At 39.0% G+C, this 26,287-nt stretch overlaps 1 protein-coding gene across 1 annotated transcript in view; it reads left to right on the forward strand.

The window, feature by feature from the left end:
* Positions 1 to 10,095: 10,095 nt before the first annotated feature.
* The window catches only part of svopa (SV2 related protein a), a 32,572-nt gene continuing 16,380 nt past the window's right edge, over positions 10,096 to 26,287 (forward strand). Inside the window, exons 1-8 of the mRNA XM_043715256.2 lie at positions 10,096 to 10,606; positions 18,511 to 18,671; positions 19,658 to 19,743; positions 21,891 to 21,989; positions 22,117 to 22,188; positions 23,516 to 23,640; positions 23,735 to 23,798; positions 24,527 to 24,652. Of these exons, the coding sequence (XP_043571191.2) occupies positions 10,572 to 10,606; positions 18,511 to 18,671; positions 19,658 to 19,743; positions 21,891 to 21,989; positions 22,117 to 22,188; positions 23,516 to 23,640; positions 23,735 to 23,798; positions 24,527 to 24,652 (768 nt within the window). The 5' untranslated portion in view covers positions 10,096 to 10,571. The remainder of the gene's footprint in view (positions 10,607 to 18,510; positions 18,672 to 19,657; positions 19,744 to 21,890; positions 21,990 to 22,116; positions 22,189 to 23,515; positions 23,641 to 23,734; positions 23,799 to 24,526; positions 24,653 to 26,287) is intronic.

A 26,287-nucleotide genomic window follows, 5' to 3' on the forward strand; every position in this document is an offset into this window, starting at 1 on the left:
TTTTCTATATTTTTCTTTCTTGACTGAGTCTTTACTGTTCATAGTCAAAGGTTAAAGTTAAAATTGGAGTTTCTTTGCTAATGTAAAACCATATACAATGAAAGTAAACTATCATTATATACTCCATGTGAATCAAATTTACATGAATTCTGCTGCTCTGCAAGACACTGTCGCCATCTATTGAATCTGTTGCTTCCCTACGGCTTAATCCATGGTACATATTTGTAATAGTCTTAATTCCTCATCTGTTCACCTTCACCTCTTGCCACATTGGTATCAATCCTACAATTCTGGCTGTTGTCTTTAATAAGTCATTATAATATGTATAAGAATGATGCATTGGCTGAATGTCTTTGATTTCTACAGAGAAGTGAACTAAAACTTTGTGAAAATGGCAATCAGTCTAGATTATTCAATAATTCTTCACATTAATTGGTAGTATACTAATCAACAAAGCAAAAAAGTTATAGTAAGGTAAATGTATTACTGAAAGAAAAAGATGTTTTTAAAAAGATATAGGCAAGGTTGGAAAGGGTTTAATTAGTAATAGCATAAGAGTTTATATCTCTGGTCGGCATGCTTAGCAAAACTCTGGCTTGACAGGGATGTCAAAGGAGTTTAAACTGAAACTGAGATAACATCAGAGTACAATCACAGAAACCCTTTTTCTTTTGAAAATCTACTTGAAACAAATGTTTAAATTAGCGACATTGTTAAATTGATTGCTTTCCAAATGCAGTGCATTTGCTTAATCTACATAGAAATATAGCTTGATATTCAAGTGTTCTACAAGTACATGTCCATTTTCCTTTTTTGTCTCATTATATTATTAGATGTCTGTGTGTGACTGTGTATATATGCGTGTGAAAAAGATAGCAATTATTTTCACATTTGTTCTTGGAAAAGCTGCATTTATTGCTGAGCTCCAGTTGTCTTGAAAAGATGATAATGGGATTTACTTTTGAACTGCTGATGTCTGTCCCTATAGTTCTGGTGCTCTCACAGTGATTTGTTTTTCATGGAATATTGCTGAGGAATGATGAAGCAACAGTAATATACTTCCAAGGATAGTACGTGATTTAAAAGGGAACTTGCAGATGATGCTATTCACATGATGATGTTGCTCTAGATTTACTGAAGATAAAAGATGTAACACCTGAATTTGTAGAACCTATTCTAGCTTCTAGATATCCCATACTGTTTTAGAACCATTGATTTCCCAATGACATTTTGTTATATAAAGGTGTTATATGACAATCAATCTGGAACACCTCTGATCAGTTCAGAAGCATGGAACCACGCTTCCAGTGCCTACCTTTTCAATTCTCCGTCTTGCTCCCACTCTGATGTTTCTATCCTTATTGCAGTATTCTACAAAGCTCACTTTAAGCTCAAGGAGCAGAACTTCACTTTTTCAACTGGCCACATCACAGCTTCCTGGACTCAATGCTGAGTTCACCAGGTGTAGATCATAACTTCTGCCTAAATGTTGTTCCATTTGATGCCATGCTTTATTGTTTCTCTTTTATTTCCTTTCGTTGAGATAGTTGTCAGTCAGGATCCTGCCATTCACAACTCCTCTAGTTACATCTTTTGTTTCTTTACTTGTGCCATTACCATTTCCTTTGTCCTTGCACCACGAAACCCTTTTTATCACTTCACCATATCACAGACTTGCTTTTGAAATTTTTTTTGCCATTCTCCCTCCTTTTCCGGATCTCTGGATTACTTCCCGAGCCATGTGCAAATTGACTTAGGGATAAGAAAATTGGGGAAGTAAACACATGGCTAAGAGAGTGGTGTGGGAAGGAGGGGGTTCCATTTCATGGGGCATTGGCATCAGTTTTGAATTGGGTGGGATCTGTACCGATGGGACGGTCTCCACCTCAACCAATTTGGAACCAGTGTTCCGGCAAAAAGGATATATAGGATGGTCGCTAGGATTTCAAACTAGTGAGTCGGGGAAGGGAAAGGTAGAACAACAGGAAGTATGATGGTAAATAAAAAGATAAGCAGCAGGTTAGCATGTGTGCAGGGGTGTTTAAGTACAAGGCAGACTATGAAAGAAGTAAAAAGGAAAGATAACTCAGGTGATATTATGAGAGATGTTGGAAATCATGACGGTAAGAAAACTAGCCTAAGGGCACTTTACCTGAATGCTCGAAGCATTTGTAACACGGTCAATGAGTTAATGGCACAAATCATCGCGAATGAATATGATTTAGTAGCCATTACAGAGACATGGTTACAGGATAGTCACAACTGGGAGTTAAATATCCAGGGGGATCAGACTATCCAGAAGGACAGATAGGAAGGCAAGGGAGGTGATGTAGCTCTGATATTCAAGGACGACATCAGGGTGGTGCTGGAAGATGATATAGGTTCTATGGAGAACAAGGTTGAATCCATTTGGGTGGAAATTAGAAATTCTAAGATGAAAAAGTCACTGATAGGCGTAGTCTATTGACCACCAAATAAAAACATCACATTGGGGTTGGCAATGAACAAAGAAATAACTAATGCCTGTAAAAATAGTATGGCAATAATCGTGGGGGATTTTAATTTGCATGTCGATTAATCAAACCAGCTCAGTCAGGGTAGTCTAGAGGAGGAGTCCGTTGAGTGTGAGTATATCCGCGATAGTTTTCTTGAACAGTATGTAATGGAACCGACGAGGGAACAGGCTATTCCAGATCTGGTCCTGTCTAATGAGACAGGGATAATTAATGACCTCATAGTTAGGGATCCTCTTGGAAGGAACGATCACAATATGGTTGAATTTAGAATGCAGATGGAGAGTGTGAAGGTAAAATCCAATACCAGGGTCCAATACAAGGGAGACTAAAATAGAATGAGGGCGGACTTGGCTAAAGTAGACTGGAAACAAAGATTTTATGATGGGACAGTTGATGAGCATTTGAGGACTTTTAAACCAATTTTTCAAAGCGCTCAGCAAAAATAAATTCGAGTGAAAAGGAAGGACTGTAAGAAAAGGGTAATCTACCATGAGTGTCTCAGGAAATAAGTGAGGCTATCAAATTGAAAGAGAAGGCATACAAAGTGACCAAGAACAGCAGGAAACTAGAAGACTGGGAAAACTTTAAAGGTAAACAGAAAGCCACAAAAAAAACTACAAAATAGAACGAGAAAAAAAACTAGCACAGACTATAAAGACAGATAGCAAAAGTTTCTATAAATATATAAAATGAAAAAGAGTGGCTAATATAAACGTTGATCCTTTAGAGGCTGAGAAGGGGCATTTAATTATGGGATATGATGAAATGGCCCAGGCATTGAACAGGTATTTTGTGTCAGTCTTCACAGTGGAGGACACTAATAACATACCAGAAATTGACAAAGAGACAAAGGTAATTGAGGACCTGGAAATAATCATTATTATGGAAGAGGTAGTGTTGGGCAAGCTAATGGAGCTAAGAATAGACAAGTCTCCTGGTCCAGATAGAATGCATTCCAGTGTACTAAAAGCATTGGCGGGAGAAATAGCAAGTGCATTTGTGGTAATTTTCCAGAATTTGCTGGACTCTGGGTCGGTCCCAGCAGATTGGAAAACAGCAAACATGACACCACTGTTTAAAAAGATTGGTAAAAGAAAATGGGGAATTATAGACCGGTTAGCTTAAGCTCTGTAGTGGGGAAGATGCTTGAGTCTATTATCAAGGAAGAAAGAGCAAGGCATCTAGATAGAAATTGTCCCATTGGGCAGAAGCAGCATGGGTTCATGAAGGGCAAGTCATGCTTCACAACTATTTCGGAATTCTATGAAGACGTTATGAGCAAGCTAGACAATGGGGATCCAGTGGATGTGGTCTCCCTAGATTTCCAAAAGACCTTCAACAAGGTGCTGCACAAGAGGCTGCTGCATAAGATAAAGATGCATGGTGTTATGAGTAAAGTCTTAGCATGGATAGAGGGTTAATAACTAACAGGATGCAAAGGGTGGTGATAAATAAGTGCTCTTCTGTTTTGCAATCAGTAACTAATGGTGTGCCTCCGGGATCAGTATGGGACTGCAATTATTCACAATTTATATAAATGATTTAGAGTTGGGGACCATGTGATAAAAAGTTGCAGTATGCTGCTATGCAGAGGGACCTGGGTGTCCTTGTGCATGGATCACAGAGGATTGGTCTGCAGGTACAACAAATAATTAGGAAGGCAAATTGAATTTTGTCCTTCATTGCTAAAGGGATTGATTTTAAAAGCAGGGAGATTATGTTGCAGATGAACAGGGAGCTGGTGAGGCCACACCTGGAGTACTGTGTGTAGTTTTGGTCTCCATACTTGAGAAAGGATGTCCTGGCCCTGGAGGGGGTGGAGAGGAGGTTCACTAGGTTGATTCCGGAGTTTAAGGGGTTGGCTTATGAGGAGAGACTGAGGAGACTGGGATTATATTCATTGGAATTTAGAAGAATGAGGAGGAATCTTATAGAAACATATAAAATTATGAAGGGAATAGATGAGATAGAAGTGGAGAGGATGATTCCACTGACAGGTGAAAATAGGACAAGAGAGCATAGCCTCAAGAGGGAGCAGGTTTAGGACTGAATTGAGAAGGAACTTATTCACTTAGAGGGTTGTAAATCTGTGGAATTCCCTGCCCAGTGAAGTAGTCGACGCTACTTCAGTAAATGTTTTTAAAGCTAAGATCGATATGCTTTTGAACAGGGTGGTTGAAGCAGGAACCTTAACAACATTTAAGAATTATTTAGATGAATTGGAAAGCCATAACTTATAAGGCTAGGAACCAAGTGTTGGTAAATGGCATTAGAATACATAGATGTTTGATGATTGGTGTGGACATGATTGCCCAAAGGCCACTTTGTGCGCTGTAAACAAAACTCTGACTCTATAACTATTCATATGCAAGAATGAATCACAGTATTTGCAACCAGGACTTCTTTTTTATTTATTCACATGATGAGGGTATTGCTCACCAGGCAGCATTTGTTTCCCATCTCTAATTGCCCAGAGGATAGTTAAGAGTCAACCACATTGCTGTGGGTCTGAAGTCAAATGTAGTCCAAACCAGGTAAGGCTAACGTAAAAAAAAAATGAAGATACTGGAACCCAATGTAGACAAGCAGGAGGCTGGAAGAGCACAGCAAGCCAGGCAGTATCAGGAGGTGGAGATGTTTTGGGTATAACCCTTCTTCAGGATTGGAGGTGGGGGTAGGAGGAGTTGCAGATAAAGAGGAGGAGGAAGTGTTATGGGTGGGGAGAGGGGCAGCATGGTGAGGTAGTGATAGGTGAATACAGGTGGTAAATATGATCTGCTAGGTCAATAGGAGGAATGAATCCGGTTGGTAGCTGGAAGAAAGGGCCAGTTGAAAGGATGGATGGGAAGAGGCGGGGCTGGAAAGGGAGTTGGGGGATGGTTGGGAAGATCATTTGAAATTGGAGAACTCAATGTTGAGTCCTCTGGGCTGTAGGCTGTCCAGGCATAAGATGAGGACATCTTCTTCTAATTTGTGTTCGGATTCACTGTGACAATGGAGGAGGCCGAGGATGACATGTCGGAGTGGAAGTGGAAAGGGACATTGAAATGGCTGGTAACTGGGAGGTCAGGCTTGCCCTTACAGGCCTGGCCGAGATGCCTGCAAAACATGTCCTTATTTTATGCTTGGATTCACCAATGTAGAGAAGACTGTACCGGAAGCACTGGATACAGTAAACTAGGTTGGAGGAGAGGCAGGTGAACCTCGTTTCACCTGGAAGGACTGTTTGGGGCCCTGGAGTGAGAGTGATACTGTCAAGGACAAAACAGCCCATTTAATCACCACCTCATTCATTAATCTAAATATCCAACCTCAGTAAAACAGCACTGCCATGTGTACTATTTGCAACATGCCCTTCAACAAACTACCAACTTACAAACACAACCTCCATCATCCATAAAGGCATCAAGTGCATGGGATTACCTCCACTTCAAATTTCTCCTCCAAGTCACACACCATTTGAACTTGAAGGTATGTTGTTGTTCCTTCATCATTGCCAGATCAATATTCTGGAATTCCTGAATCAACACCACTGTGAGAGCACTTTCATCACCCTCAGGAAGGTGACCTCTCAGCAGGTCCACAGGACAACTAAGGATGGACAATAAATTCCAGCTTGGCTAACAATGCTCATAATCCATAAATGTTTTTTTTCAAAGGTGATAAGATGATATTTTGATCCAACTATTTCCCCTTCACTTTTAATCTGAAAATTTATGTAGTTATTATTCTTGCTGTGAATCTCAATCTAGACCCTATCTGACACTTCAGACATTGCTGTAAGTATGGGTTAGCTAAAGTGAATCAAAACTTACCAAACAAAAGCAAAATGCTTTGGATGCTGAAGATCAGGAATAAAAACCAGGAAAAATTCAGTGAGTCTGTCAACAACTTTAGATAGAGGAATAGAGGGCTGAATTTTCAATAAGTGTTGATTTTGTTGAGTTTCACAGATGGCCTTGGACCTAATGCTGGAAAGACAGACTAATGTTGATTTAGTGTATTTTTGATAATACAGACTGTAAGGGCTGAAGAATCTCTTCTGTAATGTATGATTGTATAATTCTAAGGTTTCTCTCTGTGAGGTCTAGTGAGATTTCTCTCTGTATTGACTCAAATATATTTCATGAATTACTCTGCTGCAATGACACCCCTCTTGACCAATTCCCCTGTTTGCTATAGCTGGAAGAATCCACTTCTCACTGGATATCCTGGAATAGATGTCATCTATTCCATCTCAAAATGCTATTGTGCATCCAGACAAGCATTAGTATTCAAAAGCTTCCTTCTGCAGTTCATTAACTTTTGCCCAGACATAGTGGACATGGAAAAATTGGATTGAGGACTTTGACCCCATACCAGTGTTCCACTAACAAAGAGACAAGGTAGTGTCAGTTATTGCCAAGATGGGGGAGGAACCACACTCAGGCCCTCCAGGCATCACCTTTCAAATGACTCCAGAAGTGACAGGGCCCTTTACCTTCAACCTGCCCAAGACCCAACATACATGTGGGAGCTCAAGACTTGGCTATGTAAAGGTCACATTCAACATGTCTGGGCCCTCTAGACACAAATAATCCCTTGTGGGTGGGGATCTGGTGTCCTGGTTGATGGGGTCGTTTAGATGAGTGGTGTTTCTTTCTTCACCCAACAGTGGAGGCCATGCCAACAGATCTTGCCAATCTAGAATTCTAGAGGTTGCCACTAGAATTAGTGTGATCTCTACATGGAATGCACAACAATGCTGCAAAACTTTCGATGACCTTCTCGGCTCAGCCATTGTAATCTTCTCTCTGCCCCCTTAAAATCGCTCTAAAGCTTCAACTGCATCCAACTCCTACCAAGTCTCATTCTCTGCTACTTTCACTGTTGCAGGCTACATCTTCCCTCACTCACTCTCCCCACCTATGCTATCTTCCATACTCCTCACCCTACATGCCCTACTCACTCGCTCAGTAGACCTCACCATCTCTCTCCCACACACACCAGCTATGTCACCCACTTTCATCTCACTCAACCATACACTTCCTCTCATTCAAGGAAAAAACGGTCACAGTTGGACAGTAAGGCCTGCACAGATGCTTGACATTAAGCACTTCATACCATCAAAAACAAAGATCTTGGCCCTTGCTCTGTGGGTTCTTCCAAACTTTCTTCATTCTGATGCAAGTCTTGCACTAACTTCACTGTCAGTGTCATTCATTGCACACCATATATGACACTAGGCAGTAACGCCTTCTCTCTTTTGTATCTTACAGCTTAGAGTGGGATATCCACTGTCTCAGTGGTCAAGCAGGTCACTCCATAACAAAGGCCTTCAGCTCTTCTGAGGAGGAGAGGTTAGAGTCAGTGGAAGCATCAGTAAGGCTGCCTCCTGCACTCCCTACTAGCTTGGATATCTCATCTGGAACATCAGCTCGATTAGAGATGTTTGAGAACATCACTGCCATGACTCTACAACTGTCTGACAGAGAAACTCTCCATGCCATAGGCACATAGGAGATATGTGGGAGCCAATAGCCCTCATAGTTCAGAGGTTGTAGGTCTGCAATTACACCATGGGAACCAAGGTCCCTCAGGCATGTGATCATCTGGCTGCTTCAATGAGCATGAAGTGCCATGGAAAATCACATTCAGCAGTTTCAGGGTCTGTTGGCTATGCACACTGACCTCCACTTTATTGTTCTAACCATTGGACCTCAACATCAATGACCAATGATTGAGGACTTTGACCTCATACCCGTGTCCCACTAACAAAGAGACAAGATAGTGTCAGTTTTCACCAAGATGGAGGAGGAACCACACTCAGGCTCTCCTGACATCACCTTTCAGATGACTCCAGAAGTGACAGGGCCCTTTACCTTCAACCTGCCCGAGACCCAACATACATGTGGGAGTCCAAGCCAAGGAGGGTATACTTGGCTATGTAAAGGTCACATTCAACATGTCTGAGCTCTCTGGACACAAATAACCCCAGGGTTGCCCAGCAAGCCTCCAAGTACAGTCGGTTCCATTGTAGGGTATGCTTCCTGCACCACAGTTGCAAATCATGCAACTGGGTTTAGACATTACTGGGGAAAAAGAAAAAAGAAAATCTTGTGAGGCAATATTGTGGACACTGGTACATCTCACTACAAATAAAGCCTGCTATTTGTAGAAATGTGCTCAGAATGCCCTGAATCTGTTTGCTCATGAATCTGTGTAGCCCTTACTGTAACTTGTGCACTGTGAGGTCAGGCATCAATTCAATTGTTTGATGGTCAAAGGAATCAAGCATGACTTGAGAAAGTGCTGCACCGAATGTGGGCAACATGGACTTCTCAGTTGTAAAGAACTCCAGGAACGGGGCACCATTTCTCTAAGTGCATGAACATTGGTGTGGTAACATCAGTGGCCAAAGATGTTAGCATCGCATGAAAACATCTGTAATGCTTGCACCTGGGAGGACACAATAAAGCAATGCATAAGGGTCACCAGAGATTTGGAGGTTGCAGGTGTGAGTCCACTTCAGTGAATCTGTGCCCAGTGTTGTTGAAAGCCTAGTATATCTGATATTTGCAGCCTCTCCCTCACAGGTCAAAGCACTTAACTTGCTCACTCCAGATATCATTGCAGTCATTTTCTTTCCAGTGTGCACCTGTAGTTTCAAGGATGATGGAAGGTGATATTGACTGCTCCTTGTAATTACTAGGCTCCTTTGTTACATGTTTTTAAGGCCCTTCCTGGTAATTCTCTCATCAAACCTATTGGCTTTACACCTACACTGATATTTATCTAGCCCATCTACATGAGCCTGCACCAGCCCACTTTTCCCTACTGCCATTGGCACAATAGGATGTGTGCAACTGGTGACCTGGGGCATGTCCAGAAACATCATTGCTGGATGTTTAAAATGGTAGGTGGGAGGTGCAAGCAGAGAGCTGAGGTTGCTAAGTACCCGCTCTGACTTTCAAGTCAGGAATTGTTCATGTTAGTTTCCTTTTGGTGAGTGGTTACTAGAACCTGAGTATTAATGAAGTGAACATCAATTCATTGTTCATAAGGATGCTAACAAATGATAATTCCCCTTAATATCCATCTCGCTGCTCCCTAGTGAGGATCTCGACACCTGGAACTCAGATTGAGATTGCAATGGATTGCTTCTAATGTTGAGAAAGGCCTCCCCTGATTTTTGACTCGACTCTCCCATATTTCTCACTATGTTTCACATTGTTCAGCTCTTTACAAGATTTTACCCATTGTTAATATTTCAGTTGAAGATTCATGTTGGACTCGATACAGTAACTCCACAAATGCTGTCTGACTTGTGTTTCTCCTCTAGCCCTCTTCTATCTTTTTTCTCTAGATTACTGGAGTTAGTGTTGTACATGTTATTGCTGGAAGAAAGTGAGGACTGCAGATGCTGGAGATCAGAGCTGAAAAATGTGTTGCTGGAAAAGCGCAGCAGGTCAGGCAGCATCCAGGGAACAGGAGAATCGACGTTTCGGGCATAAGAAGGTGCCCGAAACGTCGATTCTCCTGTTCCTTGGATGCTGCCTGACCTGCTGCGCTTTTCCAGCAACACATTTTTCAGCTTCATGTTATTGCTGGAGCCCATTGTTTTTACTGCTGTAAACATGAATTTGATTTCAACAATATTCGTGTTGTGTTATTGCGCTAATTAGTTCTGCATATGGCGCTGGATATCCACGCTGTCGGCGCATAGATTCTAAACGCTGAGTTCTGACGGGCGAGGTATGAGAGCCCAACTGATCCGCTCTGGCGCTGTCCACCCCATCGGTGCTGAACACAATGATTATTGCAGGGATTCTCTCCTCATCCCTGTCGCTGTCCGGCGCTGCGGTGCTGAATTCCTTGGCTGAATTGTGGCACTGTGCTGTTGAATACAGCCGCTATCCGGCGCTGTGGTGTCTCTGTTCGACCTGGAACTGGCGTGGACTCGGCAGTACTTCGTTGCCAGTCTCCAGTTTCCAGTGAGAATGTAAACGGTGATTCTCTTCGCTACCACGCACTGAGCGATGAGACCGGGACATCCGGCATCTGCACCGATCCACCATGGACGAAGACCTCTTTCAGCTACGGCATCTACCGTAAGTAGAAACGATTGCCAAGCCACGCAAGTGGATACCCATGAATAACTCCGTGTCTAGGGACACGGGCGCTAGGCCTATGCATCCCCCAGCCAGCCTGAAACGCCAAACCCTCATTCAAATCCCACTCATCGGCTACATCACCACCGGGACCTAAGTAAAATGAACCAAAATTAAACAAAGGTTTAGGTCACACAATGAATTTTATCTTTAATTATATTGAAATGTCTGCAATTTTTATTGTTGGGAGTGAATACGTTCACAAGAAACAAAAAACATTAAAATCTGAATGTAATTTCTAAGAAGTCAGGAAATTGAAAACATAAATGGTTTGACGTTTGCCATGTTTGAAATATTGTCTATCATTATAAACCTCATTAACTTTGAAAAATAGGAATATGGACGGCGTCCGTTCACACAAAATATAATGTCCAAAATTGGTTTGAATTGTCAAGTGCTATTTCCTACTTTGCATAAAAATTCTATTTATTGGCACTTGCTGTGTGAGTTCAGTCTATACTTAAATATTTTCACACGGGTAGTCTAATTACAAAGCGCCAGCGGAATTAATTCCGATGTTTACATTGTGATAAGGTTAGGGGCAACTTCAAGGCTTGAGGTTAGTTCTTGAATTAATAATAGTTGCTGTGGTTCAAATCGAAACAAGCCTTGACTCTTTGAACGTCGAACTGATTTGAAAGTTAATTATTTAAACATTGACACAAACGGTATATTTCACTAACAAGCACTCGTAAATTGAGACTCGGTAATAGCTTCAATATATAATTCAAAATATTTTTCTTAAAATTCGAGTTAAACGTGAATTTTGTGGTGACAATCTTTAAAACTAGTGTCAGATGAATGTTCAATGTTTTCCCCTAAAATGGTAAACGCTGTGATTGGGTGTAGTGTGGTCTATGTAGACCATGAATATGGTATTGGCCAGCTACCTTGCCGTATTCTCATTGCATAGGGAGTGGGTTATGAAACTGGACCAATGCCAAGATTTTGTGTTTGCCTTTTAAGCTATACATTGATTTTGATAATTTGCATAAGTTAATATTTTTCAAAATCAAATAATTAAAAACGTATCCTAGCAGCGTGTAACAGACTGGAAGTGAAGCATCGATTCCATGTTCATATTGTTAAGTAAAGGCTAGTACTCATTTGGAAATGAAACTAAAAAACAATGCTATTTAAAAACAATAATAAAAACATTCCAGTTTTCAAGTGGTTAATATATATTGCTTTTAAACATCATAATTATTAATGGAAATGTCATTACAGGGTATTGTAACTCTGAACTATGACCTAATGTTGTTTAACATTGATATAAACTACTTTGACTCCAACCCAATTCATTTTTAAGCCAATCCAATACATTGCCACTACACAAGTGAATGTTCAGTGAATTCCTAGTAATTTTCATTTATTCCATCACATGCTCAATCCTGTTATATGCCTGTAATTATTAACACTCTTGTGAGTTAAGTATAGCCTGGTATGTTTATTCATCAAGGATAAAAAAAGGCTATCAGGCCTTTAAATATTTTTTCCTGTCTTTTTGACCTGTTTGCAATACACAATCACCTCCTAAAACAAAAACCTGCATCAATTTTGAGAGTTTTACAACTATTGTAAAAGATCAGATAGCCCACATAGATTTCCATGACCCCCAATTATTATGCAGAAATAATTTACACTTACTTTTTGTAATTTCTCAGATAAATTTCACAATTAATTTTAAGGTTCTTCCATTGAGTTAAAATCAAAACATTGTTTGTTCTCATTCTCAATTATCTCACAATGAGGACTATTTTTATCAATTTTCTCTGTATCTTCACAGACTCACAAAATTGCTACGGTGCTGAAAGATGCCATGCAGCCTACCATGTCTGCAATGGTTCTCTAATGAGCATTATGACTTGGTTCCATTTGTCTGCCTTTTCTCCAAATCCTTGTATATTATTTCTATTCAAATAATCATCTAATGCCACTTGAATGCCTCATTGACTTGCCTCTACCACACTTCTAGGCAATGTATTCTGGCTCTGAACCACCTTTTCTTCTCAGGTCATATTAGGTAAGTTAGCAAATCAATTTAAATTTATGTTCTCTCATTTTCAATCTTTTGACGAGCAGAAAATATTTCTTCCTTTCTATTCTATCCAGCCTCACATTTACCCATCTATACTTCATCAGCCATACATTTGCCCACTCACTCAATGTGTCCAAGTAGTGTACATCTGTGTATCCTCCTCACAGCTTAGTGTCCAAACCCACTTTGTGTCATCTGCAAACTTGCAGATATTACGTTTTGTTCCCTCATCTCAATCATTAATAGACATTGTCAATTAGAGAACCATTGTCAATAGCAAGTGTTAAAGCACTGATGCCTGCCACTTGGAAAAAGACACGTTTATTCCTACTTTTCATTCACTGTCTGCCAACCAATTCTCTATGCATGTCAGTACACAACCTCCCCAATCCCACATAGTTTAATCTTAAATTGTGTGAGACCTTTTCAAAAGCCATCCAAACATCCAAGTAAACTACATTCACTGACTCCCCCTTATCAACTCTACTAATTACATATTGAAAAAATCTAGTTGATTTGTCAAGTGTCATGATTTCACTTTTGTAGATCTATGTTGAATCTGTCTGATCCTGACACTATATTTCAATTACTCTGCTAATAAATTTTGAGAATGGAGTCTAGCACTTTCCCCATTACTGATGTCAAACTGATCGATCTATAATTTCAAGTTTCTTCTCTATCTCTGGTTTTTAAAAAGTGAGGTAGCATTAACTATCCTCTAATCCATTGGAATTGTTCCAGAATCTATAATATTTTTAAAGTTGTCTAAGACATCTACTATTTCAAAGGCCACTTCTATGCATGTATATAGCATAACCTCTCCTCCTACACCCCCGTAAGTATTGCATCCCCTTTTTAAGTTGTCTATCCTCATACCAAAACGCACCACCTCCCAATTCTCTGCATTACACTTCAGCTGCCACTTACCTGCCCATTTCACAAACTGATTTATGTCCTTTTGAAGTCCTCCTCCCACTTTACAATGCTTCCAGGTTTTGCGTCATCCACGTACTTTGAAATTGTCCTCTGCACACCATGATATATTAAAAGAAAAGGAGATACAAGGGTCCCAATACCAGCACTTGGCTGATTCCAGCTTACACCATCCTATAGTCAGAAAATATCTATTGACCACTACCCTGTTTCATATTACTCTGTATCTTCCTGACTACTAACTCTTTTATTTCATGAGTTATAACTTTTCTTACATATCTGTTGTGTAGCTCAGTATTAAATACCTTTTGAAACTCCATATTCATCACACCAACATTAACCTCTAAGGCCCTTTCTGTTACTTCTTCAAACATCTCCAGTAGTTAAACATGATTTTCCTTTAGAAATCAACACTGGATTCTCCAAAGTCACTGTCTGTGTCTTTCACTGAAGCATGAAACCCAAATCTTGACAGAATGTTCAAAATGCAGTCTTCTGAAAAAAGAAATGCTGTGAATCAACTCAGTATCTTATAAGCACTGCATAAACACAAATCAATTCACTATCTTAAAAGCAGCACATAAATGTAAATTCTTGTTTTATAACCTCAGTGTTATGGATTAGTTTAATAGTAAATTGTCTGGGCAATACAAAGGGTTAGTTTTCCTTGACTTTAAGCAAGCTGAACCTAAAATCTGAGTAAATGGTGAATGCATTCCAAACCTCTCTCAGTCATTTGCTTAAAACCTATATCCTCTCATATTATATTCTTTTTTTTTATGTGACCATGTATACACAACTATATACTTGCCTACGTTAAAGTACATTGTTTGATGTGTTTCCCCATTTATCCCAATCCAGTCACAATCTATTTACTCCACAACCAGCTGTTGAAGGAGCAGTGCTCCGAAAGCTAGTGCTTCCAAATAAACCTGTTGGACTATAACCTGGTGTTGTGTGATTTTTAACTTTGTACACCCCAGTCCAAGACCAGGACCTACAAATCATATCTCCCTCTTGAGTTCCAGACTTCACAACTTTTGATTTTATCCAAATATGTAACTACTGCACTGTGAGAAGGCACTCCATATAAAACCACACTTTGTTTATTGTCACTTAACCTATTTTTATGCATTTCATTACCCAACTGGAGTCTAGTGTTTTGTAAAAAATACTTTTAAAAATCCAACCAACTGACAATTATTAGGTTCTCTTGATTCACCATTCCAGTCAGACTCTATAAATTGATTAAAAACCTCTTTTCTGAATCTTTGTTGAATGTTTATATAACAGCTATATGTATCTCTTTAGATATCGTCATTAACCTCCTCTTCACAGGGATTATATTCATGAGTTTATAGTTCCCAGGTTTCACTTTATTCCTCCTATGAATAAAGTGATCACTGAAACTACCTCAGGTTGCAGTGAGGCATTCTGAATAATATTTGCCAGTGTATCACACCAAGACTCCATTATGCTTTTGAGCATCGTGACATAAACCAAGTTTGGCCTTGCTGCATTTTTTATTTATAGCATTTTGATTGATTTGAAAAAATAAATTACAGTAGGATCCTCAATTGTAATAAAAAGAATAGGCAGAAAGTGAGGAAGCTTTATGTAACTTACCAAACGGCATTTCCTCCTTGTGCGCTACCATGATTTTGTGATTGATATTAAAATAATTCAACCAGGAATTGGAGTAGTGTTAAAATCTTCAACAAAACTGTGTTTTACCGAATGGGGATTTGCAACTTCTGTGATCACGCTAAAAGGCATAACTTATCTTATCCATAATATCTTGCAGTGTATTTGCAACTAAAAGAACTGGAATTCTTTGTGATGGAACTTTTCTTGCTTTATATTTACATATTCACAACTGAAATCACTTGACTGTGCAATGAGAAATGTGGGTAAATAAATGTATGTATCAGACATTAAAATTCCTAATTTATTTATAGATTATTTGGTCTTAACTTATGGAACCAAACAAAACCTAATTGATCTGCCTGATTGAACATACACAGCAAACCACCAAGCCTTTGCAAATGAGAGTAGAAGATGCTGAGGTGTTCAAATATAATTCAGTTCTTTGTTAAAATCCATCCATCAACAATTCTTGTAATGTCATATTTAAATTGATATTACTATTGGAAGCAAAACTGATATTAATAGGGAATAAGTGTGAGATTTCTAATATATTATACAGATTTAGCAACACAGCACCATGATGAAAAATAGTAACATACAATTTCAACTGTTTTCCTTTAGCAATAAAACAACCAGCATGCCTTTTAGATGAAAATTTTTATGACTGCTTAATGGAATATAATAAATGGATATGTTTATAAGAGACGTAAAGTAATAAATTACCTTCTATAATGAGGTGACCTTCAACGACTTGCGAATCAGTCTCATTCTACTGGAAATATTTATTGTATCAAATTAGCTCAGTTGTGAACACTCTCATCTCTGGGCCAGAAGATTGTAGGCTTAAACTGCATAATGAATTGCACTTAATTTGAAAGACATGGAAGGGTATGGCAGAAGTAGGAAAACAAGTAATTCAAATATATCATTCTTTGTAAGTGGGATAGCAGGTAGATATAATCAGGGAAATGGCATTTTGCATTTTGTAACTAATAGCGCAAAGTAGAAAGGTAAATATAACTGCACAAATCAATGGTTAAGTCTACAGCCTCAGTGTAGTTTGGTACTCCATTGTAGAAAGGTCTTCGGTGTTATTGAGATAATAGAATGCGTTCACTTGAATGATGATGTGAAGTTATAGTTAAGCGAATTAAAGGATGGACTATTTCTAATGAAGAGTGTCGATTAATCATGGTAAGATGTGTATGTGCAAAGTGTGCAATACACAATATTTCTTATACTTTGTCCCATGTCAACACTGAATGCAAAAATTACTTTTTGATCCTTGCCCTCAGCAGTGCTATGAACAGTGGTTGTGACAGCCCAGTCAAATACATTTGCAAAGAACTGTGAGGTATGAGCGGCAGAAAAAGATTTTTTAAAAAAAAGTATTTTAATATTTTATGTAGTTTGAATAAGCTGATTTTGCGGAGGTCTGATGTTTGTACCCTGGGCCACAGGATGTCAGCAGTGGTACTGACCTTCAATGATTTTGACTCAAATTAGTCTAGGATCAGAGGATGATAAAATGATCAGTTTAAATGCTGATCACTGGAGACTTTATAGATGTAAACATCTGCCTGATGCACTGAGGCATCAACAACAACTTTGGCTAGAGGTGGAAGGTTGATAGGGGAAGAAAGAAGAAAAATAACTTGTATAATATTTTGGAAGTGAAAAGTGATGAATTGATTAATTAAATATTTGTGTCTTAAACAAAGAAACAAAATGAAATGCAAAAAATTAAAAGCATGTATTGTTTTTCAAGTAGTAAGAATTAAGTTAGCTCTAAAGCAAGTTTTAGTAAAATTTGGCACAACACAATGATATTCTGTTTGGTCTGTATTTCTCAATACTAGTAAAGTAAGTTATAGTTTCACCTTGGTATATGATGCATTGAAGCATTATAGCAATAGTCAAACCTCAGTCATGGTTAGTCTCCCATTTGAATTTGTGTGTTTGGAGCATTAGTCCCAGCCTCTGGATTACTAGTTAAATAACATTACCATGATTATACTATTTCCATATTTACTCTTGGGTTGATTGGAACAATCTTGGCGATTAATCTTCAACTCCTCAAAATTTGAATGCTAGAAGGTTCGTACTTACTCCATGTGAAAGGTTTCCCAATCATGACAGTGTGGTGAGTAAAACTATCATTAGGTTAGATTAGATTCTCTACAGTGTGGAAACAGGCCCTTCGGCCCAACAAGTCCACACCCATCCTCCTAAGAGTAACCCACCCAGACCCATTTCCCTCTGACTGATGCACCTAACACTATGGACAATTTAGAATGGCCAATTCACCTGACCTGCACATCTTTGGACTGTAGGAGGAAACCGGAGCACCCAAAGGAAACCCACACAGACACGGGGAGAATGTGCAAACTCCACACAGACAGTGACCCCAAGGCTGGAATATAATCTGGGACCCTGGTGCTGTGAGGTAGCAGTGCTAACCACTGAGCCACCATGCCGCCCCATTAGCCTAGGACAATCTCAGTATTTCAATTTTGTTTATTTCTAGTGCCAGACTGACTAGTGTCACTCTTACCCTGGATTGTCCAATTTTTTTGAAAGCCAGGGTTATTGACCTGCCTTTGAGACGTAAACTGGCATATGGAGCTCTCTAGTAAAAACCACTGAAACCAGCAGACCAAATTCCTGTGGTCCTGACACCAGCCTCATTGAATTGTGCCAAGTTCGATTTTGATCCAACTTCAATTTCACTGTCTCAGAGAGATAAATTTTCATTGGTAGCTATTTATCCACTCAGCTTCAGTGACTCTGTTTTTTGAGCTACATGTTGAATGAGCTTCATGGTTCATCATGCTGAATAAATTGCCCTGGTCAATTCCCTGATCAACAGATATAATTTAAGCAAAAGTATTTAAACAAAACTAATTGATTTTTTTTGAGTGATTAGGCTTGGACAAATCCCTCAGCAATAATAATCATGGTGACAATATACTGTCTGTATTTCAAGAGATTGAGCGATTCATGGTTTAATAGCAGGCTTTAATAGTGATACGGTCCATTTAAAAATGGACTCACTGGTGAGACTCCCTCTGGGTAGAGTTCATAGTGGTGAGACTCCCTTTTCCAGGCACTGATGTTGAGATCTGTGAAAATTCTTAATAAGATGTACTGTTGAATATATTCCCTTTTTAGGAGACAAGTCAGACTTTAAGGAAGTTGATTCTTTTGATTGCTTACTTCTTTTCAGTGTGGTGAAGTTCCGTCGCACCGGTGAAAGTACAAGGTCAGAAGATGACACCTGTTCTGGAGAGCATGAGATTGAGATAGAAGGAGTGCGGTCTGAGCTAGAACCAGTTGAACTAGACGATGCAGGCACTGTCCCCAAAGATTTTGCAAACCCTACAGATGGTAGAGTATATATTGTATTATAAAAGGCTTATATTGTCTTAAAATGTGTCTAATACATAGAATGGAATTATGTTTAACATCACATATAATGACAAACAACATTTCATAATGTATTGCTTGAATACTACATTAAAGTTAGTTGGTGCCGATGATAATGGAATTGTCTGCAACAGACCATCCTCACAAAAGATTCATGGCTGCAATTTCCAACCTGTATTAATTTGGCTGACCTCAGTCAATATAGATGTCATCCACAAATTATCTCCACTCAATTGAAAAGGATGACTAAAAGCAACTGGAGTGCTTATTCCTAATCACTATTTAGGAAATATATAGGTACTGTTCAAAACAATTATGGGCTTGGCTGTGATCCATTTCACGGTAGAAGCCAGGGCAGATATTTAGGCTCAAACATGAAGGATGAAATTTTGATGAGGTACAGGAAAAAAATACCCTCCTATTATATAGCAACATCCACTACAAGCTAAAAACTTTACAGTCAATGCATTACATTTCAATGTAGTCATACTGCTAACACAGTAAGTCACTCCCCACAAACAGTATAGTAATAATGATAGAGGAATAAATATCCACTGGAATGCAAAAGAGAACATTCCTCTCTTCTTTGAAATAATGCCATGAAATCTTTCACAATCCACTTGAGAGGCCACACATTCCATCCAACAGTGCAGTACTTCAATGGAAAGTCAGTCAAGACTGTTGTGTTCCAATCTTTAGAATCAGTCTTGAATCAGTCTTCTGACTGAAAGAGAAGGTTATTTCTGCCTGAACCATGACTGATTGATATACCAAGTAATGGTACCATATCCCAACAAAGACAGCACTTCTGGATTATATAGACTGGTAGGAATAAAATTAACTATCCCAAGGAAGACGAGATAAAGGGATACTTAAAATTAAAATATGTATAGGGAGTCGAGTGATTTGAAAACAGTTGTTCAGTTTTCAACCTTCCTTTTTTTTAGATGTATTCATGGTGGAGGATGCTGTGGAGGCCATTGGATTTGGGAAGTTTCAATGGAAACTCTCAATCCTTACTGGACTGGCATGGGTAAGGTCACATTCACTCACCAATTCTTTTCCTATTGTCTCAGTTATTTAGTCCATTAAAAGTTAAAAATTAGAGAATGCTGGTAATCGTTGCAAAATGATGATGGAGACATTGGAAATAAGACAAATTCTGAAGGTTATACAAAATTAAAGAGTCTTAAGACTTGAATTAATTAAACTAAATGATAATATGTCAGCTAGCACCTTTAAAAGCCATTCAAGATGAAGACGGTTGAAAAATGGGATTGTGGTTAAGGACAGAGATGAACAAATTATTCCAAAGCAGTTTGAACTATCAGAATATCTGATCTAGGAAGGCAATTAACCAAGACTATAAGATATAAGGTTAGAGAATAAGATCATAATATCTAGAAGCAGAAATTGGCCACTCGACCCATTGAATTCGTTTTGCCACACAAGGAGATCATGGCTGATCAGATAATCCTCGACTTCATTGTTTTATCCTTATAACCCGACATTCCATTCCTGATTAATAATCTGGCTACCTTAGCCTTGAATATACTTAATGGCTTGGCCTCAAGAGTCCTTTTCAGATGCATTACCCTCTGAGAAGTAATTCTTTCTCATTTTACGTTAGATGAGTAACCCTTACTCTCCCTGAGAATCTTATATGTTTCAGTAAAGCCTGCACTTATTCCTGTAAACTCCAATGAGTACAATACAGACCTATTCAACCTCTCCACATAAGAAAATCCCTCTATATCTTGAATCAGTTGAGTGAACCTTCTCTGGACTGCCTCCAATACCGTTTTATCTAAGGAGAACAAATATTCCAGGCATGGTTTGACTAGTGCGTTGTAGAGTTTTATCAAGACCTCTCTATGTTTAAACTCGATTCACTTTGAAATAAAGGCCATCAGTCCATTTCCCTGCTGAGCTTGGAAGGTCAATTTTTGTGATTCATACACAAGAAGCCCCAAATCTCACTGTTCTGCAGCTTTCTGTACCCTTTCTCTATTTAAAGAATAATCAGCTCTTCTATTGTTCCAGCCAGAGTACAAAACCTTATATTTTCTCACATCATATTTCATACGTGAAGGTTTTTTGCCCATTGTTAATCTGTCGGTATACCTCTGTAGACTTTTTATGTCATCCTCACCACTTGCCTGCCCACCTATTTTGAAAACCTGGCTCTAGTACATACACTTTCATTGTCCAAGTCATTAATATATTGTAACTAATTGGAACCCAAGCAATGATCCCTCTTTATCTCAACTCTATGTCTACTATTGATTAAGCCAATCCTCTATTCATTCTATTACCACCAATGCCATTGGCTTTATCTTATTGAGTAGCATATGTGTAGCACCTTATTGAATCCTTTTTGAAAATCCAATACATTACATTTACTGGTTTCCCTTTATATATCCTGCTTGTTACCTCGTTAAAGAATTATAATATTTAGTCATACAGTCTTAGAGATAAATAGGATGAAACAGACCCTTTGGTCCAACTCATTCACGCTGATCAGATATTCTAAATAAATCTCATCTGATTTGCCAGCATCTGGCCCATATCCCTCCAAACCCTTCCTATTCACATATCCATCCAGATACCTTTTAAATGTTGTAATTGAATCGGCCTCCACAACTTCTTCTGGCAACTCATTCCACACATGCACCACCCTCTGTGATCCCTTTTAAATCTTTTCCCATTCTACTTAAAACTCACCCACCCCATGGAAAAGACCTTGTCTATTTGCCCTATTCATGTCCCTCAAGATTTTATAAACCTCTATAAGGTCACCCCTCTGCCTCCAACATTTTAAAGACATGATTTCACATTCATGAAGCTATCCTGACCCATTCTTCACCTTTGACGTTATTTGTGATGTTTCTTTAATGCTTTTACACTGTGCCCTTTCTTGTTCCACATTAGTTATCATTTTCAAAATGATCGCTCTGCAATGCCCCCTTATCCTTTGCTTGTAAGCCCCCTCCTTAACCCCACCCTGATTAGTTTAAATCTTTTCTATAGCCTGAAATATTTGATTCATCAGGACATTGGTCCTAGTACAGTTCAAGAGAAGCCTATCGCATTGGAACAGCTCCCTCTACCCCAGTACAGGTGCCAATGCCCCTGTTGCTAAGTCTATGTTCATTATCTAACTGGATTTTTTTTTTGTAGATGGCCGATGCCATGGAGATGATGATCCTCAGCATTCTTGCACCTCAGCTACACTGTGAGTGGAGATTGCAGAGTTGGCAGGTTGCCCTCATATCCTCGGTATGATTACATCATTGCATTTCAACGAGTTTTCACACTCATTAGTCACTGAACACATACTAAGAAAGTTTCATTTTAAACTTTTTCTCTCACAGTTATTCTTCTTCCTCATTCTATTCTGCTGTAGGTAGTGTTCATAGGAATGATGTCCAGCTCATCGCTGTGGGGAAATATATCAGACCGGTATGGTAGAAAGACAGTGAGTATCAATTGCACCTGGTTTTTAGTTTTCTTCTCTTAAGTTCTGAAAGTGTTGACTCCTACTCTGGTATCTCAATTGAATGACTATTCCTCATACCTGCACTTATGTCGTGAGAATCTGTTTGCAAATTAGGAATGCAAGATCAAAGTCCGATCCTACCTCTATCTGGCATCCATCAATATCCATCTTTCAGCAAGGTTCATCAGATAGTAATTTAGTGCATGACTACATTTTCATTAATTCAGAGAGCTTAGGATAATATGCAACTTCACAATATCATCTTGATATAAGATATAAGAGTGAAACTAAGCCATTCAACCTACTGAATCAACTCCACAATTTAACAAGATCATAGCTGATCTGAAGATCCTCAACTCCTCCTTCCTGCTTTTTCCCCATTTCCCCATTACCTATGATCTCCTTACTGATCAAACATCTGTCTATCTTAGTCTTGAGTATACTTAATAACCCAGTCTCATCTGCTCTCTGTGTTAAAACAATTCCACAGATTCACTCTGAGAGGAGAAATTTCTCTTCAAGTCTATCTTAATTGTGTGACCACTTTCTCTGAAATCATGCCCTCAGGTTCTGGACTGTTCCATGAAGTGAAACAACCTCACCACATTTACTCTGAGCCCCCTGAGAATTTTATATGTTTCAATAAATTCTCCTCTCATTCTTTTAAAGTCCAACCTTCTAAACTTCATCTCATAAGAAAATCCTTTCATACCTGGAATCAATGTAGTGAATCTTCTGTGGACTGCCTTCAAGGGCAATATGTTTTTCCTTAGATAAGGGAACAAAACTGCTCACTATATTCCAACTCTTGTTTGGCTAGAGTTTTAGCCAAACCTCCCTATTTCAATACTCAATTACCTTTGAAATAAAGACAAACACTTCATTTGTTTTCCCTAATACCTGCTGTATTTGGTTGTTAGCTTTTTGTGATTCATGCATGAGGACTTCCATAACCCTCTGTTCTGTAGCTTTCTGCAGTCTCTCTTCATTTAAATATTATTCAGCTCTTCTACTGCTCCTGCCAAAAGTGCATAATCTCATATTTTCCCACATTACATTACATCTGTCAAGTCTATACCTATTTACTTAACCTGTCTACATCCCTCTGTAATTTTTGTATCATCTTCAGACTTGGTTATAGTGCATTCACTTTCGTCGTTCAAGTCATCGATATGTATATAGTAAATAATTGTGGCCCCAGAACTGATCCCTGTGCCACCCCATTCATTGCCAGTGTTATGCCAAATTCTCTGGTCACTGCTAGAGTCTAGTATTTACTATTTATATTTCTATGTGTTAAATCCAGGGTCTGAAAGTTAGTGTACTCTGGACATTGTACTATGGAGTACTGAGTGCCTTTTCACCAATCTACAGCTGGATCCTTGTACTTAGAGGCTTGGTGGGTTTTGGGATTGGAGGTGTTCCACAATCGTGAGTGCATCACTTTAATATTTATGATTACTTGAACTTCTTCATACTAAATGAATGAATAAATAATTATTTTTGGTCTTTGTTGCTCATGCAGGGTAACACTCTATGCAGAATTTCTTCCAATGAAGTCAAGAGCAAAGTGTATCTTACTAATAGAGGTGAGTGGGACATGATCACTGTTATAAAATGTATATTGTTATCAATTACCTGTGTGAGGGATATTGAGTTTTTCTTAATTGATTAAACAGTTTAATCGTCCTTGATTAGAGAAGTGTGGTTGATCAAACTGAGGGTCCTGGCTGGGAAAATTCAATTTAATATAGGGCCTCAGTGGCTAGTGCTGTATGGTCAGCAAAATTAAGATGCAGGGCAATGTTCTATCCTCTATCCATCAATCTCTCCAAACTCAAGTATCACAAGGGTTAGGTAAAGATATAATTTCATTTATACAGCTCTTTCAAGCTTTCCAAAGTTTTGTGTGTATTGGAGAATAAATAAAGATCCCTTTATCCAATCCTTCCATAGGTAAAACGTAAGTTAAAGCTCCCCCTTCAATTGGCTGAAGCTAAACAATTATTCCATGAGGAGCATGAAGAAAATGTGCCTTTTTAATAATTTCCTATACCATTCCAGTGTGCCTCCAATATATATTCCAGTGCATCTCTAGGGGTGTATTCCAAGTACACTCCAGTATATATTCCAGTGAACATTACCACAGCCACCACCCCACAACTCCATGCCATCTCTGGACTCCAAAGTAACACAGGACAAAGATATCTAAGGACTTCAAAGGATTTTAAAATTCAGTCTATCAACGATTATTTGAGTCTCTTGGTTTTCTCAATATCTGCTATTTATGCTCAACTGAAGCTGTCTTCACTTTCAGGTGTTCTGGGCCTTTGGGACAGTATTCGAGGTGTTGCTGGCAGTGGTGGTGATGCCTACGCTGGGCTGGCGCTGGTTACTCATTCTTTCTGCAGTGCCTCTTATGATTTTTGCCATCTTGTGTTTTGTAGGTACCTTCTCTGAAAATAAAAGTTTAAATAGAAAATGTTGGAAATGTATGAACCTGATACAAGGGGTTAGAAAATGCCATTACATTCAGTGTAACATAATGTGTAAAATTCAGGATATTATGAGTCTTCACATAATGATGCTGGAATTTAAAGCTGCTGTTAGGAGCATGTGGAGTAGACTCATGTAAAGCAGAGAAAATCTAAGGATAGTGATGGAGGATATATGTTACACGAACCTAGTGGCAGGTCCTTTGCCTATATTTTGATTAATGATGGCAGACTTTGAGGATAGAAAATAAAGGCTGGAGTGACAAGAGAAAAATATAGTGGGAGAATTACTTCCACCACACACAATGAGGGGACGTAATGGCCGCAGCAGTAGATCACGGGGTAACTAGAGGAGACCAAATTTAAACCCTCATCAACCTTCCGTTACCTCATTGAACAAGTGTCAAAAATTCTCAGTTCAGTAATCTGAACTGAATTATTGATAAAGGAAATGCTCACACAGCAGATTAAATCACTGGACATTATAGATTAAATCCTTTCTTGATAACTTCTCTGCGCAGAATTCCAATAAATCCAGATATACACCATAACGCATAGAACACAGAATATAGAACAGTTTACCGCAGAAACAGGCCCTTCAGCCCATGATGTTGTGCCGAACATGACATCAACTTAAGCTAAACCCTTCTGCCTGCACATGGTCCATATCCCTCCCTTCCTTGGTTATTCATGTGTTCATCTAAAAGCCCTTTAAATGTCCTTATTGCATCTGCCTCCACCACCCCAAGCAGACTTCTAACACTCTCTGTGTAAACCACTTGCTTCTCACATCTCATTGAACTTTCCCTCTCTTAACTTAAATGTGCGCCACTAGTATTAGACATTTCAACTCTGGGAAAGAGATTTTGACTATCAACCCTGCCTATGCTTCTCATAATTTTACAAACTTTTATCAGGTCTCCTCTCGGCCTCTGCCACTCCAGACAAAACAATCCTAGTTTGCCCAGCCTCTCCTTAAAGCTCATACCCTCTAATCCAGACAGCATCCTGGTAAACCTCATCCTGGTAAACCTTTGCACTCTTTCCAAAGCCTCCTCCACATCATTCCTGTAATGTGGTGAACATATTTGAATGCAATACTCTAAGTGCAGCCTTACCAAAATTTTATAAAGCTGCAAGACCAGTTCCTGACACTGTACTCAATGCCCCAACCAAGAAAGGCTAGCATGCCATACGCCTTCTTTATCACTCTAACAACTTGTGTGGCCACTTTCAGGGAGCTATGGACTTGTACCCCAAGTTTCCTCTGTACATCAATGCTGTTCAGGGTCCTACCATTAACTGTATTCTTTCTCTTAACAATTCATCTCCCAAAGTGCAGCATCTCACACTTAACGGATTAAACTCCATCTGCTATTCCTCTGCCTATATCTGTAACTGATTTACATTCCACAGTATCTTTTGACAATCTTCTACACTATGCACAACTTCCCCAATTTTGTGTTGTCTACAAATTTACTAACCCACCCATTTACATTTTCATGCAAGTCATTTGTATATATCACAAACAGCAGTAGTCCCAGTACAGAGCCGTGCAGAACACCACTACTCATGGATCTCCA

This window comes from Chiloscyllium plagiosum, unplaced genomic scaffold, assembly GCF_037043375.1.
Source record: "Chiloscyllium plagiosum isolate Xiang-an unplaced genomic scaffold, Cpla_swu_hap1 HiC_scaffold_24, whole genome shotgun sequence".
NCBI classification, from domain to species: Eukaryota; Metazoa; Chordata; class Chondrichthyes; order Orectolobiformes; family Hemiscylliidae; genus Chiloscyllium; species Chiloscyllium plagiosum.